Below are 27,484 nucleotides of genomic sequence, written 5' to 3'. Positions count from 1 at the left end.
TAATTTCATTATCATTAAAGGAAATAATTTAATGTATATTATTATTCATAGAATAAGAAGAGGCCTTTCATGGGATCTGTGAGATTGATCTATAACATTGACATCATTAACTAATGAGATCATGTCACTCTTTATGCAAATATGATTTAAAGATGAGGTTTTATAGACAGCATTCCAGTTCTAGCATTAGTAAATTTAGTGTCAGGAAAAAAAAAGGTGTGATAATAAAACTTATTGGAATTAAGTTAAGTAAGTGGTAACAGAGGGCACTGTATACCTTAAATGCCTTGTTCGTGATAACTCAAGAACCGTAAGACATACTTCAAACTTGAGTCCTGTATATTGGAGTGATGGTGATCTGATTAGTTCATCAGGTCACATGTTCAATGGTTCAAAGTCCGAGAGGTCATTTTATACTTGATATTGTTCTTGAGTTATCGCAAGAACAGTTTGTTTGTAGGTGAATAATATACTCTGTGACCCTTTAATCTCCACATCCAAGAAACTATTCACTTCTTTGTCACTACCAAATGTATATAGTCCAAATATAAAGTAGATCAGTCAAACAGTTCTCACAATTATCGTGAGAACAAAACCGGGACAGACAGAGAAACAACCTATAAATCCTATGACCCCCACTTACGGTGGGTGGAGGCATAAAAAGTGGCTACAACTCAGCTAGAACATGATTTACAAGATATTGTATCCAGCGCTCAAATTCATCAAATAATTTAATTTATATTATTATTCCTCATATCTAAATAATTTGATTATTCATTAAACTTTGAAGGTCATCAACGAATGTAGAGGGCAGCAACACACAGCAGTGTTGCTATTGGGAAGGTCCACTCGATACGCGCATACAATTGAAGTACGTGCACAATTTGGTAGGCATGCCAACGAAACCATGAATCGATACAATACACTCACGGAGTAATAGTAAAAAGAGGTAAAATAACAGATTATGACAAAACTAGATTCAGATAATAGAAATATAAAAATATGCAAATATCAGAATAATAACAAACCACATTTTAGAAATAAAATCATCACTTAGTTATTGTCTTAAGTTTTTTCAATCCAGTCTGAGAATTTAGTCAAGCTCATTTTGTGACCAACAAAATCCTCTCAGAGCACTTTTTTAGTAGATTGTAGAGTTCATTTTTTTTTTCATTTCCTAATTTTCAATATTTTTGCTTGTAACATTTTTACATCACATATCATGCTTAAAAATCTGAAATATTTATCCCTGTATCTTTCCTAAAATATCACGTGGTGGCGACAAAGGTTTTATGACTTTGCATATCAATATAAAAAGGATACGTGAGTTTGATACATTCTTTATCTATATTTCGCTGCACTACATTTTAATGCGGTACACAATCCAGCACCACCACTTGAGTACAAGCCATGGTACAAGCGCCATGGCATGACCACGCTGGTGCCCCGGCCTGGTCGGTGCTGAGGTACATGTAGGTTACAGTGGCTGCATAGTTGCATGTATGCTAACACAAGTTTGTGTAAAATTATAGAATGAAAGTAGACGGTAACACAATGTCATCAGTCTATGTATTTGTATTGCTATGAAACTACAAGAATCAAGATTACCTTTTGTCTTACATTAAAAAAAAAATATTTGAATAATATTATTTAACATATCTCCTTGGAGGTTTTATTATCCATAAAAAAAAGTAAAATTGAAGAAACAAAAAAAAAGCAACTCTACAATCTACCAAAAGTGCTCTGAGAGAAAATGGTCATAAAATCTGAGAGATTAGCAACACTACCGTGTGTTGCTGCCCTCTACGTTTTTTTTGGTCATCATATTTTGGTATTATTGTCACGATCCTACTTAAAAAGATGATGATGTCTAATATGCTTGTACTGGATTGATGAAAGGTCTAATATGGATAGCTGCAACAGTCACCATTCAGCATGTGATTGCCACTGGTTCTATACATTATTATTAGTACATTTTTGCTTCATTCATTTTTTTCTTAAAAAAAGTGCAGATAAATTCCTTTCAATTGTACATGTACATCTGTTTTGATAATGCTCTAAATTCTGATTTACCGGTATCTCCCTCTCTCTATCTTCCTTTCTCTTTCTATCTCTGTCTTTCTTGTATCCCTCTCTCCAACTCTCTCTCTCTCCATTGTTTCTGTTCCTTGTATTTGTTCAGATGACAGAGTAAAATTATAGCTTTGTAATTCGCAAGCAGCATATAGATCCGCCGGAAAGGCAAATTCTTTTGTCTTTTTCATTGTTCACAATTCGCCTAAACGCCCTCTACATTCGCCTATACGTCGAAATGTGCATTGTGACAGAATAAACCCATTCATAGACTTCGCCCTTACGTAGGATGTAGGCATATATATATATATGAATACACCGGGTACTTATTAGAAAATGTCAGTGATCATTACCATTTATCCTCTGTATAAGTTCTTTCAGTTGTGCAACTTTGAGCTGTATACCAGGTTGAGCAAAGGTGTAATTATCCTGTATACCATCTAACAGCTTACTCATACACCAGAAACTATCAGCCTCGATCTCACGAAGAATCTGTTTTGACAGTTTGTTAATGCCCTTGTACTTCTCTACTTTCTCAATATCCTCTCCACCTAATAACAAATGGTAAAGAAATAATTCTATTACTATCAATATTAAAGAAATAATTCCATTACTATCAATATCAAAGAAATTATTCTATTACTATCAATATTAAAGGGCTTTGGTAAAGGGTCAATAATGTAATCTCTCTTTCCTGTACACATTAATCATAGTTCTGCATGCAATTATATATAAGCGGACTTTGCTGCTTCTTTATACAGACTGTGTATTTTTTTTCATTAAAACTGCATGCAAGTCATACTCATGTAAGAGATCAAATCTCAGGCAAAAGGAAAATACTTCCATTCAGGGGCAGTGCAAATGATTTTGAAAGGGGAGATAGGGACGAGATGACCAAAAGATAACATTTTTTCTGAATTTGAAATAATATTGAAAAACAAAGAGTTACATAAAATATACTTATCCGTTTGTGCTCTGATTTCATTATTTCAGCCTTTCCTTTGCCCTTTTTTTCACAACATGGAAAATCACAGAGAAGTCATCTGCCTCTCTTAGCTTCACCCCCATATTCAACTACTGTATAAACCTACTCTATAAACAACTCTTTATTTTTTTCTCTTTTATGAGATTATTACTTCTGACCCCCCCACCCCAAAAAAAAAAAAAAAAAAAAAAAAACCAATAGGCAAGATATTCCCCTCTGAAAAAAAAAAAGAAAAGTAGCCAAGGGTGGCTAAGTCCCCACCAAAGTCCGAGACACCCCGGTCGGGGTTACAAGCTCTTGCATAGTAAAGAAATCAAAAGTGATTTTCCTGCATGATAGCTTATCATTTGACTTTATAAAAAAAAACAGCATGAGAATGTTCTTGGGCAAAGGATTTCACACTATAAAAAAATAAAAGAAAAGAATAAGAAAAAAAAAATCTGAAAAGAAATTATTTAAAAAAGAAAATCAGAATGCTTCTGACAATCATGCCTGCATTACATGATTCAATATAGCAGCAGTGCTGACTCTGAAAACAAAATGAAGTAATCATTCGCAAAAAACACCTTTCATATAAATAGAAATATTAAGTTCATTGACTGTAACTGACCTTTGACCTTGGATATATAACCTGAAACTCATGCAAGGCGATCATGTGCATCTTAATGAGAACATACAGGTGTTTTGACAATAGTGACTACCAAGGCATATCTGATCACTAACAAAGGAACCTTTTTTCGTAGTCTATTGTGTTTGTTGGCCATGTTGGCTGATGTCCTGTATCATAGTATATTAACATGCTTCAGATTTGGAGCAGAAAAATTAAGAGCAGATGATGTTTGTGATATAAAATTTGCTATAATCTATTTGCACACTTCTGCACACAAATAATGGCCTTAATAACAAAGAGAGATGTCCACTGCAAGCTATGTGTAATGTTTCTCTGGAATATATTAAGGAAACCTAAAAAATGGGATAGTAAATTTTAACCAATCAATCACTATTCAGCCTCTATCTCAAATATTGCAACTGATTTTCCAGGAAATAAGTGATTTATTATCTTCTGCACTTACAATTTGTGCAATATCACAGAATGCTTTTGTTAAGTCATGTCCTTATTGACAGCGACCATGATATGACCACAAAAGATAAATATGATGAGAATGTTATTCAGATTACAATGACATTCACATGTTGGTGAATTCATTAACTAACCAATGGATGTCCATCTCTCAAGGTCTTGAGTCCAAGTTTCATGAAATAGGTCCATATACTTTTTAAGTTATAATGGCATTTCAAAAACTTAACTTGGTTACGATTTTAATGTTGACGACGCCTCTGTTGCTACAGCAATCAGACAAGCAACGCCTATATAGTCGATTTGACAGTCCCATATGCTCAATACACCAACCTAGAAATGTTCTTTCCGATGAAGTTTTTTTCTTGATTCGTGTTCCTATGGGGTCCTAGAACAAATTCAGCTTGGTTGCCCAAAGTTGCCGTTTGGGCAATTTTGCTAATTTGCATAAATCCAAAATGGCCGCCAGATGACATCTTGAAAACCTAACTTTTGAACCCCTTGACCCAAAATGATGAGTAATGACTCATTTTAGGGGTTTAGGGGTGTGTAGAACAGATTTCTATTCTCATTTTTTCAATATAAGGCCATCTTCAGGTCAAATCCAAGATGGCCGCCAGATGCCATTCTGAAAAATTGACTTTTGATCCTCTTGCCCCAGAATGACGAGTTATACCTCTGTTTATGGGTTTTGGGGTGTGTAGAATCTCTTTCTGCTATCTATTTTGCAATATAATGTCATCTTCAGGTCAAATCCAAGATGGCCGCCAGAAGATGCCATTTTGAAAAATAAACTTCTGAACCTTTTGTCCCAGAATCATGATTAATACCCATTTCCGTGAGTTATTTGGTATGTTATTTCCATTTCGGTTAATAATTTTGCAGTATTAGATCATCTTCAGATCAAATCTAACATGTCCAAGATGGCCGCTAAACGCAATATTAAAAAAAAACTACTTCCCGTGACTATTGAACCTTGAAGTACTCTCCCTAAAAGCGTACACGCTGTCCTGAAGAGGTTAGTATTATGTGTAGGAGATCATGTTAGGGAATTTCAGTAAGAATGATTCATTTCTTTTAATCACTCCATTTTTAGTTCGAGGTCAAGTCATGTCTAAGATGGTCAGATGGTTGATAGATTTCGTCATTAACCGCTCACTTAAGAATGAAACTATTCAAGGTTTTGGTTATGATCTATTTCGGGAGATCTAATTCTTGTTTATGTCTAATCATACTTTTCTAGTGAAAGGACTTCTATTATTGAATTAAAAAGTGATTTCTCCGTATTTTCAGAAAAATAGTTAAGTTATTACCTTCCTTTATAACTATCATTGGACCTTTTGTCCTGACAAGAGCCATTGACTTGGTCAGCAGGAGTGCACTATTTAGCCTCCTGCAGAAGATATGTTCCCCCAAGACTGTTCCCTGGTCATATCATTCCATGAGCACAGTTTGCTACAACACTGGAACACCTGGTACCTTTCCTCAGTTCCTGTGAGCAGTGGCGTGAAGCAAGGCTGCGCCTGGCCCTGACACTCTTTGGGATCTCCTTCTCCAAGCTTCCCCAGTATGCATTTGGCAAATGGACAGAGGGCTTCTATATCTGTACCAATGCAAATGGGGAACTGAACATCGACCGACTTCCTGCCAAAACAATGGTCAGGATGGTTCTCATTCGTGAGATATTGCACGGAAACGATGTCGCCCCTGCCTCTCAAGAAGCAGGAGTACAAGACCTAGTCATACAGCCGCATGTCCTGTGCATGTAAGGAGTTTGGATCACCATCAGCCTGTGAAACAGAAATCCTGATCCGACTCAAGACAAGTACTGACTGTCCTCCAGATATCTCTATCAACAGCACGCACTCGTCTGGTTGTGGTGGACTCCTCACCTATACCTTGGATCACCTATCTGTCTCTAGCTCCCTTTCACTGGACAAGGAGATAAGCACCAGGATAGGAAAATCTGCCACAGTCATGGCAAAGCTCCTGTACGGAAGTAAGTCCTGGAAAACGTACGCCAACAAAGAAAAGCGGCTAAACACCTTCCATATCAGCTGCCTCAGACGTATCATGCACGTTAAATGGCAGGACAAAGTGAAAATACAGAGGCCCTTCAGCGTACGTGCTGGCATCCCCAGCTTATTCTCGCTCCTTCTTATAGTCAAAGGCGCCTCAAGTGGTTGGGGCATGTTCGCCGCATGAAACCTTGGCGAATCACAGAAGGGATTCGCCAAGATAAGGTGAGCTGTGTGCTTGGTCTCACCCCATTTGTAGATCACACCTTCGTTATAAAGACACCTGCAAACGTGACATAAAACTTGCCGGCATAGACACTAACACTTATGAAGATGTATAATGATAGTCGCCATTCTATGGAGAGCTAATAAGTAAAGGGGTCAAGATGTCAGAAAATAATAGGAATGCTAAATTGGCAGACCAAAGACCTAGGAGGAAGGCTAGGGCAGCATTTCTATATATACCTGTCTCAGCGCCATCCTCCTTCACCTGTACAAATTTGCTCTACAGACTGCCACTCTAGAGCTGAGTTCTACAGCCACTCTCGAAAATGTAAGACCTAGCGCTACATCGTCTTTTAAAACAAACTGATGCCTACCAATCATTGGACACATTGATATAGGAAAAATATGGAGAAAACACTTTCGAATTCAAATAAGACTCCAAAAGCCTATTCAGTACAAAAGTATGGATGGACATTAAAACAAATAAAAATACACACGAAATGGATCATAGCCAAAACCTAAAAGGATTAACCCGAGGATTAATTCTAAGGTGAGCAGTTAATGTCGAAATCTGACATCTCAGATGTGACTTAACCTTGACCTAAAACTTGAGAATTAATAAAAGAAATGAGTATTCTTACTGAAATCCCTTTACATTAGCTATCACACGCATAGGCATCGGAAAGTAGTTTTTTTCAAGATGGCTTTTGGCGGCCATCTTGGATTTGATCTGAAGATTATCCTTTATGCAAAATTACAACATAAATTGAAGCAACATACCAAATGACTCACCAATAGAGTTAATGTTCATGATTCTGGGGCAAAGGGTACAAAAGTTAATATTTCAAGATGGCGTCATATGGCGGCCATCTTGGATTTGACTTGAAGATAACATTATATTGCAAAATAGATAGCAGAAATGGATTCTACACACCCCAAACCCCCAAAACAAAGGTATTATTTTTTATTCTGGGGCAAGGGGTTCAAATTTAATTTTTCAAGATGGCATCTGGTGGCCATCTTGGATTTGACCTGAAGATGACCTTATAATGCAAAAATAATAATAGAAATGGATTCTACACAACCCTTAACCCCTAAAATGAGTTATTGCTCATCATTTTGGGGCAAGGGGTTCAAAACTTAGGTTTTCAAGATGGCATGTGGCGGCCATTTTGGATTTATGCAAATTAGCAAAATTGCCCAAAGTTGCCGTTTGGGCAACCAAGCTAAATTTGTTCTAGGACCCCATACGAACATGAATCAAGAAAAAAACTTCATCGGAAAGAACATTTCTAGGTTCGGAAAATGTCAAATCGACTAATAGTCTTACTCTGCTTTTCAGGTGAGACAAAAATGAAAGTATGCTAAAAAAAAATATGTTGCACTTATCAGTACAAGAATGACAGAAAGCTACAGCACATAAAATGATATGGAAGCTAAAACGAAAAAACAGTGCCAACATTCTGAGCTCTGATTAGTGCCAGTCGCTTTATAATATTGAACCATTTTCGAGCATATATTTGTTTAGCACCGTTTTGAAATCTATGGCCCGAATTCACAAAGGTGGTTTTGAAAACCCACGGTTGAGTCCATGGTTTATGCAGATTTCCTGTATAAATTACGCTTACATGTAATTTAGCGCGTATTGGGCGCGTGTGTAAAAAATGTCCAATGCTGATGCGCGTTTTGTGAGTCCACTCTTCAAACAGTGGACTTATGAATAAAATAGCGTATCTAACCATGGTAACAGGCATCAATTTGGCGCACTGTCACAAAAGCGCGCATCAGCATTGGAATTTTTTATACACGCGGCCGATACGAGATAAATTAAGCGTAATTCATACAGGAAATCTGCATAAACCATGGACTCAACCGTGGGTTTTCAAAACACCTTTGTGAATTCGGGCCTTTGTGTTTACACTATGAAAAAACACTCACTTGTCACAAATAAAACATGGGTGTAAAAGCCTGCTTAACCAATTAGGACATTCAATCTGTAATATTATTAAGGTTAAAACTTACCAATGTGTTGCGACAGGAAAACTACGAAAAATGGAGTAACAAGATCATTAATTCCTTGAACATAACCACTAGCTGGATGCTTTAAGGCCCAGATGTACAATATCCTTTCAAAGATCTGTAAATAGAGAAAGCAATATATTTCAAAAATTACAATATTTGGTTCTTTGTCTCCATCAGCTAAAGGCAACATTCAGGTAATGCTTCAAGGAGAAATCAATTGAGAATATCTGCAATTCATACACATAAACTGAAGATATCAAATGTATATCAAAGCACAAACAAAGAGAGCAGTAGCTAGAACATTTCAAATTGATTAATCTTTGAAGGGAAATACTTCCCATTACAGTTAAATAGAATACATGTTCACCTGTAAAAAGGCAGACAGAATTTAGTTTGTTAGCAAATAATTCACATTATCAAGGGAAATAGTAAGTATTATCTGCCTGATGGTAGCTTGCAAACATTCCAAAACACTTTTATTAGGTTATTTCAATGAAATACATGGCATGACATCCAAATGGTTTTACACAAACCCAAATCTGTTGAAGACTAGCTGATTGTTCTAAGATGCATTTACCATAGACCTCACCCTGAGTAAATGCAAGCTCAGCCTCTACCATTTTGAATTAACATGTTGAAATGAGAGAATATTCAGTAAAACAAGTCATTATACATTGTGTATCGATAAAAAGTTTACACTTCGAAAAAGTCCTGGGAATTGAAAAATACACAATATGGGGATTATTTTTTCACATATATTCTTGGGTTTAGGTCTCATCTATAAAATGAAAGTAAAAATTTTGACACTTGAGTGAGCAATGACCACTTTTTTAAGCTCGCAGGAATCGGTCTGTGTAGAAATGCTCATTTTCCCCCAGTGTCAATGAAAAAAACTAAAACAAACTGACCACGCAGTAAATTTCTCATTCATTTCTTTTTCATTTTTAGCAAAACAAAATGAAACAGATAAATTTCAACATTTTCTAACAACTTTGCCACCCAATTTAACATTTTACCCTCAGGTAAGCATAACCTTTACGTTTTTTTAATAGCAACAGGATGTAGATGAATGTAAACAAAAGTTTATTTCAGACAAATTCTTTCACAAAGTTTTTAGCATTTAAAGTGGGACCACATTTCATATTTTATTTAATACTTGTTTCTCCACACTCTTTCCAAGCTTGACAATGATTAACAAAATGAAAATCAAGCCTAGGCCATTTCACGTGAATCACAGTTCCGTGTAAGCAGATATCACCACAATGGCCTCAGTGGGAGGGGGGGGGGCAGAATGGTGCTTTAGGTAGTGTTTTGGGCAAGGGAACAAGTTAAACAAGTGGAGAGCCTCTGGCAGTCTCACCTGCATTAAGCGATATAGCAGCATGGCTGAAAACTACTATAAAATAATTATTAAAAAAAAAAACACCATTCATATGATACAATACGTTCACTGACCCTAATATTTGACCTTGATCATGTCACTTAAGACTTGTCAGTGATACTTGATTACACCTATGTCCACATTTCATAAACTATATCCATAAACTTTTAAAGTTATGACAGCAATTTTGCAACGAAAAATTTCTCTCCCACCTCCTGGACCCTAGTAAACAGCAATCTGGTCGAACCGCGTGGGCAAACAGTAAATGGTAATTAATAATAATAGTAATAATCTGAATTAGATTGGGTTTAGCCATTATGGTGTTGGAAAATCTTCTGGTAGATTAAGCGGCTACAAATGTATTACCTCTTGGACAACTGGTTCTTGGAATAAAGGAATTAAGGGATTGGTACGTGGAATGTCAATGTGAATCTGAAAAGATAAAATTTGAAAAGAGAATAAAGTACGTACGTAAAAATATTGATACATACCTACACATTGAATTATTTTATCTATTCAAAAATCTACCACTCACAGTTTAGGACCATATTCGTTAAGGCCACCGCACACCTTACGACTGTTCGCGAACCGATTTTGGAGAAAAAAAAATCGCACTTTGCTCATTTTCTGAAAATGTGAATGGAACATATCATTTTATTTGGGGTTAAAATCAATTGAAAGAATACTAATATAACCATTTTGAAAGATTTCAAAGATTTATTTTGGATTAAAGGCTAAATTAGTCTCAAATCATAGCCAATCGTACGACTGCTATGACTTCATTATGAATAGATATTAAATTTGCTTTTATTCTAAGAAGGATGATAGCATAATCACAGATTTGAACATAGGTATTTGTACGGTGATTTAGGACATTACACAGTAAGATATTCCAAGTCTCAATATAAGCATCAAATTCTACTACATTTTATTCTGAAATCGGGTTGCAGACCAATCATAAAGTGTGCAGTCGCCTTTACACTGCTTAACCCTAAATAGACTGGGCTATTTCAACGCCTAAGAAGACGGGGGGGGGGGGGGGCTGATTCAGACCTCCCTTATGATCTCAGCCATTGATCACGCGATAGCGACGAAAATTGGCACGCGCGTTACCCATGGCATTATCTACAAAACTATAATATTGATTTCTGCGAAAAATCTCATTGCTCATTAATTATGCTAATTTATGCATAAAATCATAAGTTTGCTCTAATTAATAAAATGATGCCCCTAAAATGCTCATTTTTGTTTCACATACTCTAGATAGGCATCTGATCAAATCTATTTTTCAAAAATTTCAACATCACATCAGAAATTTCAACATCAACATTTATTTTCTTATTTATTCTATTGTTTTCTAAATTTCTTATGTATTTTTTTGTTTTTTGACTTTTTGTTTTTTATTGTTTTTTCAATGGAAATTATTGAGGACTTTATTTTGATCATAAAGAAGATAAAATTAATTGATTTTGAGCAGTAAAAGGAAAAATAATGATACAATTATGAATTTTAGCTAAAAACACTATTTGCATTGGATTTGTACACAAATTGACATTTTTGAGTAATTTTGGGTCTGTATGCACATACGAAATGTTGCATAATTTCGTAACCGCGTACCCGGGGGTCACAATTTTGGTCTCAAAAGTTGCGCGAGACTTGAAAGTAAAAAGTCAGCGAGCGACGCAGTCAAAAAATTTCGAGCAGCGGATATCGCAAAAAATTTAAATGGGGGCTGAATAAGCACCCCCCTCTCTTCTTAGGGTTAAGCCACTTTAACACTGTCACAGATACAACGCAGATCATCCTGGACTTCTATCCGGGGTCATCTGTGTACAGTCCATGTACATTACAGCTGGGGGAGGTGGTCACTGCCATTAAAGAGTGGACAACATGCGCAACAACAAAAAAAACACGGAAAACAGTGTGTCTTTCACGGGTAGGTGCGGAACTCGAATAGTGTCAAAAAGGCTAAAAATGAGAAGAAAAAACTCTAAATCATGATGGCCTGAACCTCAAATAGAGTGTATAATTTGCACCGACCGATGGGAAGCCAATTTCACAACACATATCAAAATGCACACAAAAATAATGTCTACAACCTAGATGGCATAATTATGATAAGAGAAAGAAATTTGGACATGAACAATAGTCCGTCTTCATGGCCATGTACGTGTATGCTTCAGATATTGCAAAAAAGACGTACATGTATTCACCGTAAAGGTCCGTGTAAGGACCCAGCTTCTCTGTGTATACTGTATTGGCCCCTGGGAGCTTGTCAAGCAAGATCCCTGTTGCTACCTTGTCTATCCTTGTAGACACTACGCTATTCCATACATTTCCATGTAAATACTCGATTAGTGTCCATACTCATTCTAGAAATGCTAGGAAAATATAAATTTGGCACCCCGGATCACCACGGATTGAGATCTGTGATGACCCATGCTGCATCCTTGAATGTGTAAAAGGGGCTTTAGAGTATAGAGGCTTGAATGATCTCAAATTTCAACAATGTTAATTCCCTTTGCTGATTTGAATCTCACCCTGAACTCCTTGTATACTGAAACACGTTGAAGAGGATTGTCTGTTCTATGACTAGAAATTATGAAAGGAAAAGCAGCGTTATCTTGTGAAAAAGAAACTAACAAGTGAGCCCTCTGGCAGTCTCACCTGCGTTATGTGATTCAATATAGCAGCAGTGCTGACTTTGTAAACTACTATGAAATAATTATTCACAGAAAACACCATTCATATAATGATACAATACTACGTTCATTGACCATAAATGATATTTGACCTTGATCAAATGACCTAAGACTTGTCAGTGATACTTGATTACTCTTATGTCCAAGTTTTATGAATTAGATCCATAAACTTTCAAAGTTATGATGGTAATTCGACAAATACCCCCAACAAGGTCAAAGTTCATTGACCTTAAATGATCTTGACCTTTGTCATGTGACCTGAAGCTCATATAGGATTTTCAGTGATACTTGATTACTCTTATGTCCAAGTTTTATGAACTAGACCAATAAACTTTCAAAGTTATGATGGTAATTCAACAAATACCCCCAACTTGGCCAAAGTTCATTGACCTTACATGACCTTTGACATTGATCATGTGACCTGAAACTCGCACAGGATGTTCAATGATACTTGATTACTCTTATGTTCAAGTTTCATTAATCAGATCCATAAACTCTTAAAGGAAACCAAAACCCAAGAAGAGAAGCAATCTTATTGGAAAGAGTAAAATGAGAGGAACAATTTAAACAAAGTTTCATCAAACTCGGTTATGAAATAAGCAAGTTATGGACGATTAAAAAGTCTTGTTGTAGTCTTGTTACTATGTGGATCCTCAAATTGGCAAACGTGCTTCAAAATGGCTGATTTTGTGGACAACTCTCCATTCGTTTTGTACACATATTTTCAGATTTTCCCCTTTACTTTACATATTTCACATTATCTCCTCCTGACCTTGACATATATGGTGTGGATTATATTTTCCCATGACATATGTTGTGCTCAGAAGGAGGCAAGATGCAATTTGAAAGATAATGAGGAAAATCTGAAAATTTGTGTACAAAACAAATGGAGAGTTGTCCACAAAATCAGCCATTTTGAAGCACGTTTGCCAATTTGAGGACGCCCACAGAAAGTAAAACAAGAGTTTTCAAACTCCCATAACTTGCTTATTTCATAACTGATTTTGATGAAACGTTTTTAAATTGTTCCTCTCATTTTACTCTTTCCAATAAGATTACTTCTCTTCTTGGGTTTTGGTTTCCTTTAAAGTTACGATGGTAATTCAACAGATACCCCCAATTTGGCCAAAGTTTATTGACCCTAAATGACCTTTGACCAAGGTCATGTGATGTGAAACTCAAGCAGGATGTTCAGTAATACTTGCTTAAAGGGGAATCCAGCCTTGGCCATAAAATGTTGTGTTGGGAAGAAAAAAAATAAATTAAACAGAATGGTGAAAGTTTGAAAGAAATCGGACAAGCAATAAGAAAGTTATAGCTGCTTTAAACTTGAGATCACTAATACTATGTAGATTTCAAATTGGCAACTGGGTAAGAAAATTACGACAAGGGGCAAGGACAACTTTTCCATAGGCCATGTACTTTATTATCAGGGATTTGTGGTTTTCTCCTAAGTACCCATTCCCCTGGGGCAGTAATCTAAATATAACCCAGGTAGTATATTGTTTTATGTCCTCATGAAAGAAAAATATAATTTGAAATAAAACTTTTGGGAAAAATGACATTTTAGCCATAATATGTATTGGAGTACATGGAAGAGCAGTCCTTGCCTTACATCACTATGACATCCCATATGCGGCCAATTTAAAGTCTCCATGGGTATAGTGATTACCAATATTTACAACTTTTAAAAATTCATAACTTTCTTGTTGATTGTCCAATATTGTTCAAACTTTCATCTATCAATTTGTCTGATTTTTCTTTTCCTTATAAAAACAATTTTTTATTGGGTTGGATTCCCCTTTAACCTTATGGCCAAGTTTCATGAACTCGGTCTATATACTTAAGTTATGCTGTCATTTCAAAAACTTAACCTTCGGTTAAGATTTGGTGTTGACACCGCCGCCGCAGTCGCCATCGGAAAAGCGGCGCCTATAGTCTCACTCTGCTATGCAGGTGAGACAAAAATTCAGTATTATTGACTTTGAGTTTGTCAATAACTATGCTCTTGCCAATCTAAATTGTGAAGATGATTATTTAAAAGCATAAATAAAAACCTTTGCAATCATATGAGGTGACCTTACCTGATGGAACATGTTCTTGTGTTGGGCATCATTTCTTGTTTCATAGTACTGATCTACAAACCCAAAATACTCTTCTCGTTTCCTGTCTAATGTTGCTTGTCTTCTCTCTAAATTAGCTGGCAGATAGCCCTACATTGAGACAAAGACAGAATCAGAAAAAAAAACATAAGATCAATCAAATAGACATGCGAAAATCCATGAAACTTTAAACAGGGGACATTAATATTTGTTTTAATCTCTCACTTTCACTGCGCATTCACTTATGACACTTTTATTTTAAACAAGTAAAGTGCCTCTGGCAGTCTCGCCTGCTGCGGCAATGCTGACTTTGAAAATGGCTCCAGAATAATTATTCACAAAAATACCATTCATATGATGATAAAATACTATGTTCATTGACCCTAAATGACATTAGACCTTGATCTTGTGACTAAAGACTTGTGCAAGACCACTAGTGATACTTTATTACCCTTATGTCCACATTTCAAAAAACAGATCCATAAACTTTCAAAGTTAAAATGGCAATTCAACAAAGACCCCCAACACAGCCAAAGTTCATTGACCTTGGTCATGTGACCAAAAACTCACACGGGATGTTCAATGATGCTTGATTATTCTTATATCTAAGTTTCATTAACTGGATCCATATAATTTCAAAGTTATGACATTTCAAAAACTTAACCTTAGATTAAGATTTTGATATTGACTCCCCCAACATGGTCTGAGTTCATTGACCCTAAATGACCGTAGACCTCGGTCATGTGACCTGAAACTCACAAAAGATGTTCAGTAATACTTGTCCAAGTTTCAAGAACCAGATCCATAAACTTTCAAAGTTAAGATTAATGGCCATAGTTTATTGACCTTTGACCTTGGTCATGTCACCCTGAAACTCAGGCGGGGTGTTTAATAATACTTGATTAAATTGATTACTATTACATGTACGTCCTAGTTTTATAAACTAGGTCCATATACTTTCTAAGTTATGATGACATTTCAAAAAAATAACCTTTGGTTAAGATTTTGATGTTGATTCCCCAACATGATCTAAGTTCATTGACCCTAAATGACTTTTCCTCCTTACCTCAGCTTCGCTTCAGAAAGATAGAGCTCTACATCCAGCGTGACTCGTATTAGTTTGCCCATCACCTTCACCAACGGTGATTATGTGCTTTAAATATCTCCATATGTTCCACTGAAGGATGTGAATAACCAACAGAAAAGAGCTATCATGGAACTTGATGGGATAGTGCTACAAGATCCTTAGCATGGATATGGAACAGATATAAAGCTAATTGACCAAATGTGCAGATGGAGGTGGCATCTTGTCCCGATGCTGCTGGCCTGCTTCCTGTCACAGAGCTACATCAAGGATAATAGGCCAAAATGGCTGGCAGAAGGACCTCCACTGAGAATCCAGCTGTTCTGGAGGACATTTACTCAGCACAAACTATGTGTACTGATTATCTGTAACACATTCTCATGCAGACATTTATATACTTGCAAGAGATAAAGTCAATACAACGCACAGTGTTTCAGGATCATGTGGTCCAGTGGTTAGAGCATTGAACTCATAATCGCAAAGTTGTGAGTTCAAATCCTCACTCTGCCATTGTCTCCACTTTTGATAAAAAGGCCCCGAGAGTAACATCTGTCTTCTATAAGGTCAGCCACTCTGACTGATTAACCTACACGTAAAATGTTTTCTAGGTAATGTGGAGCGTTGTGGCCCAGTGGATTAGTCTTCGGACTTTGAAACAGAGGGTCGCGGGTTCGAATCCCAGCCATGGCGTAATTTCCTTCGGCAAGAAATTCATCCACATTGTGCTGCACTTGACCCAGGTGAGGTAAATGGGTACCTTGCAGGAATTTATTCCCTGAAATGCCATCGCGCTGTAAAAGGCTACGAGGCTAAAGCCAGGGTAATGATATCCAATTAAGCGCATAGGGACGCATTTGGCAGTGATAAGCGCTATATAAGCATGTTGGTATTATTATTATTATTATTAGGTAATTGGTTATATACCAGCTTGGGGTTTACCAACAAAACACTGTCCTGCCGAGTTCCTACAGGAGTTAACATAAACAGTGAAAGTTATACTTACTGACAAGATTTTCCATGCAATGGGACGTACTGTATTAGGTATTCCAGCCCAGCTATGCTTTCGTAACGTCTCTGTTGGTAAATAAATTGAAAATGCTTTGAATGGCATGAACAGTAGGGTCAGTGATTTTCTGTTTACCAGTATTAAAATAAAAATGAAAAATCCATTTTGGTATTTTGCTTTTCATGTGAAAAGTCATTGAATATATCTTTGCAAAATGGAATTCATGCTTTCGCTATACATTTATTATGATAAAACAGAATTTCCATTTCAAACAAGTGGAATGCCTCTGGCAGTCTCACCTGCATCACACGATTCAATATAGAAGCAGTGCTGACTTTCAAAACTACTATAACTCGCACAAGATGTTCAGTGATACTTGGTTACTCTTATTTCCATGTTTTATGAACTAGACCAATACACTTACAGAGATATGATGGTAATTCAACAAATACCCCAACGTGACCAAAGTTCATTGACCTTACATGACCTTTGACCTTGATCATGTGACCTGAAACTTGCACAGGATGTTCAGTGATACTTGAAAACTCTTATGTCCAAGTTTCACGAGTCAGATCCATAAACCTTCAAAGTTATGATGGTAATTCAACAGATACCCCCATTATGACCAAAGTTCATTGACCTTTGACCTTGGTCATGTGACCTAAAATGCACACAGGATGTTCAGTGATACTTGTTTACTCTTATGTCCAAGTTTTATGAACTAGACCAACATACTTTCAAAGTTATGATGGTAATTCAACAAATACCCCCAATTTGGCCAAAGTTCATTGACCCTAAATGACCTTTGACCTTCATCATGTGACCTGAAACTTGCACAGGATGTTCAGTAATACTTGATTACTATTATGTCCAAGTTCCATGAATCAGATCAATAAACTTTCAAAGTTATGTTGGTAATTCAACAGATACCCCCAATTCGGCCAAAGTTCATTGACCCCGAATGACTTTTGACCTTGGTCATGTGACGTGAAACTAATGCAGGATGTTCAGTGATACTTGATTAACCTTATGTCCAAGTTTCATGAACTAGGTCCATATACTTTCTAAGTTATGATGACATTTCAAAAACTTAACCTTAGGTTAAGATTTTGATGTTGATTTCCCCAACATGGTCTAAGTTCATTGACTCTAAATGACCTTTGACCTTGTTCATGTGACATGAAACTCAGGCAGGATGTTCAGTCATACTTGATTAACCTTATGATTAAGTTTCATGAACTAGATCCATATACTTTCTAAGTTATGCTGTCATTTAAACAAGTGGAATGCCTCTGGCCGTCTCACCTGCATCACGCGATTCAATATCCAGCAGTGCTGATTTTGAAAACTACTATAACTCGCACAAGATGTTCAGTGATACTTGGTTACTCTTATTTCCACGTTTTATGAACTAGACCAATACACTTATAGAGATATGATGGCAATTCAACAAATACCCCCAACGTGGCCAAAGTTCTTTGACCTTAACATGACCTTTGACCTGGATCATGTGACCTGAAACTCGCACAGGATGTTCAGTGATACTTGATTACTATTATGTCCAAGTTTTATGAACTAGACCAACACACTTTCAAATTTATGGCTGTAATTCAACAAATACCCCAATTTGGCCAAAGTTCATTGACCCTAAATGACCTTTGACCTTGATCATGTGACCTGAAACTTGCACAGGATGTTCAGTAATACTTGATTACTATTATGTCCAAGTTTCATGAATCAGATCCATAAACTTTCAAAGTTATGATGGTAATTCAACAGATACCCCCAATTCGGCCAAAGTTCATTGACCCTAAATGACCTTTGACCTTGGTCATGTGATGTGAAACTCAAACAGGATGTTCAGTGATACTTGATTAACCTTATGGCCAAGTTTCATGAACTAGGTCCATATACTTTCTAAGTTATGCTGTCATTTCAAAAACTTAACCTCAGGTTAAGATTTGGTGTTGATGCCGCCGCCGCCGTCGGAAAAGCGGCGCCTATAGTCTCACTCTGCTATGCAGGTGAGACAAAAACTTAACCTTTGGTTAAGATTTGGTGTTGACGCCACTTCCGCCACCGCCGTCGGAAAAGCGGCGCCTATAGTCTCACTCTGCTATGCAGGTGAGACAATAAAATTTGAAATGGAATTACAGGTTTTTCAGAAACAGGAAAGGCTATTTTCATCAGAAGAATAGGGATGCTTATGACTTAGTCTTGTGCTCAGAACTGAAATATGTTAGGACTTCAATAACATCAACAGACTTCAACCTTAGTATACATATATCAATTAAAAAATGGAAAGAATTTCAAATTCCTAAACATGTTTTCTACAGGTAAAATTCTTACACCTTACAATGTATTACAAGCATAATTCAAAGACAAGCACTTGATAATGCTGGGAGAAAAAATTGAAAGTTGATTTGAGCAATAAAGTAATCACTTTTCAAATTGAAGACTAATGTTGCTTTCAAATCAAGGTACCCAGCAACCAATGAAATCATGATGTGACTAAGTGACCGACCATTTTGGCAAACAAATGAAACGCCTCTGGCAGTCTCACCTGCATCATGCGATTCAATATAGCAGCAGTGCTGACTTTAAAAACTACTATGAAATAATTATTCACAAAAAACACCATTCATATAATGATACAATACTATATTCATTGACATTTGACGTTGATCATGTGACCTAAATCTTGTCAGTGATACTGACCTGCTATGCACGTGAGACAAAAACCACACCTGAATACACATACAAACATGTATCAGAGAACAACGACGCAATAGAAACACATTTATTGCTGCTGTCTACTAGCGAGAATAAAGAGCATAGCTAGTTTATACAGTTTATACAGATTTTCACTGAAAATATGCTATATTTGATGCATTCATATCTCCTCATATACTGTAAATTTGTATTCTAGCACAGCATCAACACATTTTTTCTACATTGTCTATTCAATGTACTTACCCATTTCCATGTTTGGTGTAGAGAGTACAACCCAGAATTTTTCTGCTTTTTCATCTGTTTTATTTGAAAATGGGATGGTTGATATTCTAATAGGTGAGGATGGACGTGGTGCTTTCATTGATGACTGTTCATCTCTTTGTAATTCACTACTTGTATTGGCTTCAACTTTAGTCTGGTTTGGTAATGACACATCTGACTCTGTTTTCTCTATCATATCAACAAGGATAAAGAAATATAATACAAACAAGTCCAATACATTTAGCAGTCTTGCATGCAGCAGTACTAGCAGTACTGACTTCAAATTTCATTTCATGATCTGATGAAACTACCCTTTATCACATGACCGACTTCTGACCAATCCTATAGCAAGATACTTAGTATGCGGAATATAATAAGTTATACTTTTATTTGTGCTGTCATCATAAGTGCCGTTGTTGAGAAACAACTTCCGACTACCCACAGCCCATATACACGCATGATGCATGTGATCCATGAAAAAGGGAATTCCCTGCATGAATTAGACAAACTGGAGCAGAGCCTATTGGGAACAAATGTCTTTGCATGTGTTTTGATCTTTTAGACAAAAACCTAAATCTAATTATTTTAATTCCAATGAAGATTGCTCAAAATGTCATGGATAATGTTGTTTTATATTCGGAGAGAAGAAATATCAACTATTCTTTTCTATTGTATTATGGAATATGTAGAATATTGAAACATGATATATTGTGTAAATGTTTCAAATAATGGTAGTTTAAACTCACAGAATTTCAACATAGACGTAGCTGCATGAATGGAGGATTGCGCTATGCATTATGCACGATGTCGCGGTTTCACCAACATCCATTCTTATTGTTGATAGTGGTAATCCAAGCGTGCACTTACAATAGAGGAACCAAACAGTTCTTCAAGGATCAGCTGAAGCATCAGCTAATACAGTGATGTTGGTATCTATATAAAGAAATACTAGTTGTACATTTATTTGCCATGAACAGAAATAGCTGGAAGACAGTGTGGAAGCAAGGTGCAAGTTGCAGCAGCCCAAACTGCCCCATGCTACTGACTTCTCTAAATCAATGTGTACCAAGTTTATTCAAAATTTATTGCAATTTTGGAAATGGCAAAATCTGCATGCAAATAGCCTAAGCCCTATATATTTTGCTGGTAAGACAACACTACTCAATAGAGTCAAAGAGTACACACCTGTTTTCTGCAATGAAGGCACACTTGATGGATTACTACTATCCTGTCCTGACTGGGTCTTCTCATCTACATTGTCCACTATATGTCTATCTGATCTATGAGATCTAACATGTACTAATCCTGAGACTGTAGTACCATGTACCTCAACAGACAACTTTCTTGAAGTCATTAATATTAGTTCATCATCATTCACTTCCCATGCATCTGAAGTACTGTCATCAAAATCAGCAAACGAGTCTTTCTTATTCTTGGATTTGTTTGGAGAGCTCCTACCTTTAGGTTGATGTTGTATTACATCTGTTGACATGTGTGTAGTGTGTACAGGTTTGATGCTGTAGATAAGGGAAGACAAAACATTCAAGAATATTATTGAATACGACCGACTGAATCTGTGGAGAAAAAAATCAGGAAGTCAAATTTATAGACATGATTTTGTGAGTAATAGAATAGCACAATGTAGATCAGAATTGCTGCTTTAAGGCCATAAAGGTGTAGTTTGCAATAAGAGAGGGAGCTCATCAGCTCATCATCCCAAACAAAATGTCTTGTGTTGCTAATTATTGCTCTCTTAATATAACCTACAATGTATAATCACTATTAGTATAGTAATCCGAAAACTAAATATTAATGATTGAATGACGAATGCAGTCTTCAATACATCAAGACAATGATCAATATATATTATCTGTGCTCCAATGATCAAGCTGCTTCTATATTTTAATTCTATTCCACAATGAGTTGCAATGGTTCTATCAGGCTGTACAATGTAAGTATTTGATTATTAACACCTGTAAAAACTTTATATTGTCACCAATGAATGATTATCAAGAAATGTTCCTACGGTGTAGCCTACAATCCCTACATGTAGTAATATTATACATAATATCAATATTATCATTTTTAGATTGGTCTGACTTATTACACAGAAAGAGAAATAAAATATTGCTTTAGAATGATAGAAAGTTCCATTTCCACATTCCCCTGGATTCCTGGAACCCTCATCAGTTGTTTGGGCAAAACAGGATAAATGTATGAGGTTTTACAGCATTTCAAAGCAGGTTTTTTTTTTCTGCAATGCATTAACAATGTGTCCCGGTACCATATGTTCACTGAAGTTTCAATTAGGCCTGGGTTCAATGTCATGATATCAATGTCATATCGTGCAGCCCTGCAAGAACCTTGAAGACATGTAACAGAGCAAGGGCTTAGTGTGCATTGTACATGTACTCCAGTAATTGATAAAAAAATAAAATGTACACGTACAGCAGATCAATATGAAACAAAAAATGGGTCTTACATAGTTTTTATTGCAAAAACTGTCGCCCTGTTTGGATTTTGAAGTAGATGTACGATTGACTGGTACTATAAAGTGGGAGGCAATTTATGTCAGGTGTCTGTAATTTAAGGACGTTCCACAGTTATGTTTGTGCGCATTATGATCTGCGCATAGTTTACACTCTGCGCGCTGACGTCACAATGGATGAACAGGTGATTAATTAGCTGCGGGTATGAGCTGATTTTTCTCATCTTCTGCACTTAAACTGCAGATCCGATGCGTTATTTCATGAAGCTAAAAAATAAAAATTATTCCATGGACCATTCAAAAAAATATTCTCTACAATTTCAAAATACTTTACTCTGCAGTGCTGCCAAGAATCACGAATATTACCCCGAGTTTGAATAAATGGTAGAGTGGTTTTGATTTTTTCTTCACATAGATACTTAGCATTCGGCGCATTTTTGGTGTTTTAAAAAGCACATTTGCTCTAATAAAAATGCTGATAGTTTAAAACCAAGCACATGAACCCCTATTTTTTAATGTTTGTACCGCTTAGGTATACCTTCGTCTACAGCTCTGCAAATGTTGGTGAAAATGACATGGATTTTGAATAAAGTGCAGCATTTATTGTACGTTTGTAGTTTGTTACTGAAATTTTACATTTTTTAGATTGGGATTTTGTTATCTTTTACGCCATTTTTAAGAACTGACAGTGCTGTTAAACTTAAAATTGCAAACAGATAGCACTATAAATAGATTCTCCATTCTAACGATACAATTATTAACTCTCTTGCGAAATTTGATGACTTTTTCATGTATTTTGACTGAGTAATATAGGTTTAAACTCATTTTAGTAATCTTGGGCGGTCTAAAAATGTCAAATTCTTTTGAATGCGCAATTCTTAAGAACATCAATATGGGTGAACTTTGAAGCTCTATAGCAAAAAATCAAGCACATGGACCTATGTTAATTTTTGCATATTTCGAATATTAAGGTTCTAAAGTATCTATGTGCAAAGTTTGGTGAAAATGACATGGATTTCACTTTAACTGTGGAACGTCCTTAAGTAAAGATCATGTATTGTATTTAATACATCAAAGGGCGACAGGAATTCTAACCACAGAAGTACATGTAGCCTGATCAATGGAACACTAAGACACCTTGTGATAAACTCATCATTACTTTAATCAATTAAACACCACTTTTTTCACAACATTCTGTTCTGGAAGTCAAGTTGTACTTTTACAATGATCGGGAGTGAGCAGACCTCAATCAAGCCATGGAGAAAGTATCATGCCAGGCTCTATTACCTAACATATTTACACATCAGAAAATAATTGCAAATGTTTGGAAATTTGCAACATCCTTCCAAAGGGAATTTGAATGTAAAGAATGAACAGGATTAAAGGGGTCAAAAAGTCAAAAAGCATATTTTCAGAGGCCCCTCCCCCTGCATGTAGTATTTATTTTTTCTAAAATCTATTTCCAAGTGCGAAGAGGTGTGATCAGAAGCTGATCTGATATTGTAAAAAAGAAAAATCTTGGCAAATCTTTTGGGCGATTCCACGGTCAGTCGCATACTCGCATTACACTTTTACATGCCTTTTCTAATACTTGGTGCTGTCAGTTTTACAGGGATAAGTCTTTCTGTCAAGTTTATACTGTCAATTTATCTTGACAACTGAGGCTTTCAAGCAATACATAGAGAATGGTTGTGTGCTGTATATTGTGGATGCCATGACGTCCCCAAAATCGGTCAGTCGCATTACCAAGGGGGGGGGGTACACAAAAATGACATGGAAAACAAGTGACTGATTAATTTTTAATAGTTCTTTACATCCAGCTACATAATTAGCCTGGGTTTTTTTTTCTTACGCACCTCTTTATAGGAGAATCCAATCCATACAAAAAATTATATACATGGATCTGCGTATATTTTGTTGCACTAAATTTCAATTAAGCAGAAAACTATTGTTTGTTTTGCAAAATTTTTAGTTGGATAATCTGAAGGTCATAGTTTTACATCATATGAAAAGGCAATGGTCAAGTTTGTGGTGCTGGACAAATTGTAATGTGACTGACCGAAATGCGACTGACCAGAGTTTTTGTGTCCACAAAAGAATTTTGAAGTTGCTTTCCAAATCAAAATGTCTTATTTAAGACTATGTAAGTAATGTTTTGCAGATATTGAAATTGGTAACAGTGTTTTGATTTTGTAGCTGGGAATTCCAGTGAAATGACTCTACTTGAAAACTTGATAATTCATCATTTTAATGGAATTCACGGAATGGCCTATAGAAAGTGGCTTTTCAAACGGAAAATCGTGGAAAACGTATTATATACTTTTGTCGATAGTTATCGATATCGGTAAGATATTTTTAGCTACATATTGACAAAGAATTTTCTCAACGATAACAACCCTAATGAATTGTGAGAATATTTTGTATGAAGGGAAGCCCCATATCTACGCACCTAAAAGTGTGACTTCAGATGAAACGTGAAATCATTGTTATTCCACAAAAGTTTTCAGTTGATGATGTTCCTTATACTCTTATGAGTAGGCTAAGAGTGCGAAAAATCTTGTGAAAATTTGAATAGAAAGAAATAGATCTATTCTTGGAAAAAAAAAAACAATCCAAAAGTCATTTTCATTTTGAACAAAAGAATGGTGCCCCTTGTCTGCGCACCTATTCACTTTACACACGATTCAAGGATTTTGATAAGAAAGGCTGCATTTTAAGGCCATCACATGAAATGCCCAAAATTCAATATTTTTGCCACCATTTTTGGTCAGATTTTTTAATAAATAGATTTATCTGTCTGGACCTATGGAGATATATTTTGGGTGTAAAGTTTGAAGTTGTTGCATATCTTCTTTTCATCATCATCATCAGATACAGGAAGAAGGCGGTGGCCTGTAATTCCCGGTCACTCCATTTGTTGCTTTAGTCTTGTTTAATTTATTACTGTACGCATGCAGAGGAGTGGAAGTTATGGTAGATCAAAGCGATGATCCCACCGATATTTATCTAGACTTCTACATGCCTCTCAAATGATTCTGTTGTTGGCAAGACGACTATACTTTCAGGTAGGCTATCATCTATCACTCTCCTGCTAAAAGATTTACTGTGAACGTCCAATCTTTTATTAGAATCGCGCAGATACGCATGTGCACAGACAAGGGCTCTGCACAGACATGTTGGGGCACCTTACCATAATCAACTTCATCATGTTCATGATAATTTGTTAAGTGTGCACAATTGCAAATTTATGGTCTTCCCATCAATCATATGATATGGTGGTGTGAGCTTAATTCGTGCATTACCTAATTTTGCGAATGGTCAAATATCTCTAGACTATATTATATTTTGAAAAACTTATATCACCAACAGAATAAGCAACCCAAAATTAATCAGTAGCCTATGGTAATTTTCTTGAAGGTAAGGACTCAATTTGTGAAAATATTGGCAAAACATCAGCAAATTTTGTTATCTTTTGCGTCCACTCCGAGAAAAGTTTTCGACAAGCATCAAGATCTCTGCAAGCAGAGGTCTCCAAATAAGTAAAAAGTGAAATGTGATACCAACTAAATTTATGGTATTTTAGGTCTCCATCTGGTATAATTATCTTACCTTCGTCTGCTTGATTTTGTTTCTAATGCTTTGCAAAACGTTCTTGCGCAAATTAAGGTCACACTTTTTAATGACACTTTTTCAGCCGAGCGCGCACTAGTCAATCGCCATGGAATTTTGAGATCGCTATTACCAGTGAAACCTTTGACCTACTTTTTAATTCTGTCAAGCGAATTTGACTTTGGGATCTTGCCTTCCGTCTGGTATTTATGATTTTTATCAATTTTGTGTGAACTGTGAAAAATTTTTGATTGAAAATCAACTTCGTGATAATTTTTAATATGTGCGCATATTATGGTCACCCCATCATATAGACCAAAAGCTGCAGTCTCTGTATTTGGTTGTTCCACTCAAACAGCTTTGGCTCCACTAATCAATACATAGACTGAAGAGTTGTTGGCCCCACGTAATGACAACGTATTAGCAGTAACGTTAGATCTAACATTCACCGGAAACCTGATTTTCAGATATTTTTTTTAATAAAAATATCACATTATAAAAAAGAAATGACATCCAACTTGACAAGAAAATATATAAAATTCAGAAATATCATACCTTAGACCGCAGTTACCACTAATTTCTTTCAAATGATGATCAAAACATAGTCATCCTTGATCCAATTGCTGGTCATCATAAGTTGTCATCTTGGATGACCTCATCATAATTACAGACGTCTTCACCGGTTGCCATATATCGCGATTCGTTCCGCATTGATTGGCCAGGATATCAAAAATTCTAATCGGAAAGCCTTCATAAAAGCCTAACTCAACAAACATAGAGGGCAGCAACACATGGCGGCCAGTTTTTCCTCACGGGCAATACATTTTAAAAAATAAGGAATAAATCATTGGTAACATATATTTTCTTGGAATATGCGCAGTATCAAAAGGAAGATTAGAGTCTAACAAAAATAGTAGGCCATCATTCAAGATAATATGATGTCAATAGCCCTAAAAGAAAATTAAAAATCTAGACAAAACACTATAGGCCCCCCTAGGCCTGAATAGGATGAAATAATTACACACACCGTCAGAGAATGGGGATGCTAGTAAAACATCAGAAATTGTTAAATAAGTCCCCAGAAACGATGGTTATTCCTGTCTACCCATCATACAGTCCTTACATGTTTACACGTACAGACCTAGACAGTTTAATAAATACTAAAATACCATGAATACTAAGATATATGATGTGGGCCCCAAGTCTGCGCACCTAACAATTTGAGTTCAGATTTAACATCAATTTCTTATTTCACAAAATCTTTCAGTTAATAATGTTCCTAATAATATAAAGAGTAAGTGTACCAAATTTCTCATTAAAAAATGAAAGAAAATATAGGATTTTCTTGAAAGAACCTCGGGCAGTCATTTTCAGAAGGAAAAAAAAATTGGTACCCCATGTGGCATGTCTGCGCACTCATTCACTTTGCACACGATTCAGGGATTTTGATGAGAAAGGCTGCATTTTGAGGCTGTCACATGAAATGTGCCCTAAACTCATTATTTTTCCACCATTTTAAGTAAGATTTTTTAATGAATACCTGTCTATGTATTGCAATATGTAAAGTTTGTGCTCGTTGCGTATCTTCTTTTACTAGAATCGCGCAGATACGCGTGTGCGCAGACAAGGGGGACTGCACAGACTTGGGGGAACTTGCCATACTACAGACCTACCAAGACAGTAGGATGGGGGGTCGGGTGTCCGGACACTTAATATT

At 36.1% G+C, this 27,484-nt stretch overlaps 1 protein-coding gene across 2 annotated transcripts in view; it reads right to left on the bottom strand.

Moving 5' to 3' along the window:
- LOC129257663 (TBC1 domain family member 22B-like) overlaps positions 1–27,484 on the bottom strand; it is a 36,234-nt gene that overhangs the window by 7,315 nt on the left and 1,435 nt on the right. For both annotated transcript variants that reach the window (XR_010293224.1, XM_064097808.1), the window contains exons 2-8: positions 20,856–21,187; positions 19,653–19,859; positions 16,674–16,744; positions 14,569–14,697; positions 10,149–10,214; positions 8,402–8,516; positions 2,427–2,624 (exon numbers count right to left, since the gene is read on the bottom strand). Coding sequence is in view for 1 of the 2 variants with exons in the window: in XM_064097808.1 (XP_063953878.1) it covers positions 2,427–2,624; positions 8,402–8,516; positions 10,149–10,214; positions 14,569–14,697; positions 16,674–16,744; positions 19,653–19,859; positions 20,856–21,187 (1,118 nt within the window). In the remaining variant the exon portion in view is untranslated. The remainder of the gene's footprint in view (positions 1–2,426; positions 2,625–8,401; positions 8,517–10,148; positions 10,215–14,568; positions 14,698–16,673; positions 16,745–19,652; positions 19,860–20,855; positions 21,188–27,484) is intronic.

The sequence above is a fragment of the Lytechinus pictus genome, chromosome 3 (assembly GCF_037042905.1).
Source record: "Lytechinus pictus isolate F3 Inbred chromosome 3, Lp3.0, whole genome shotgun sequence".
In the NCBI taxonomy this organism is placed as follows: Eukaryota; Metazoa; Echinodermata; class Echinoidea; order Temnopleuroida; family Toxopneustidae; genus Lytechinus; species Lytechinus pictus.
The sequence above is the reverse complement of the archived record's forward strand: the minus strand, read 5'-3'. Positions and strand labels throughout refer to the sequence as shown.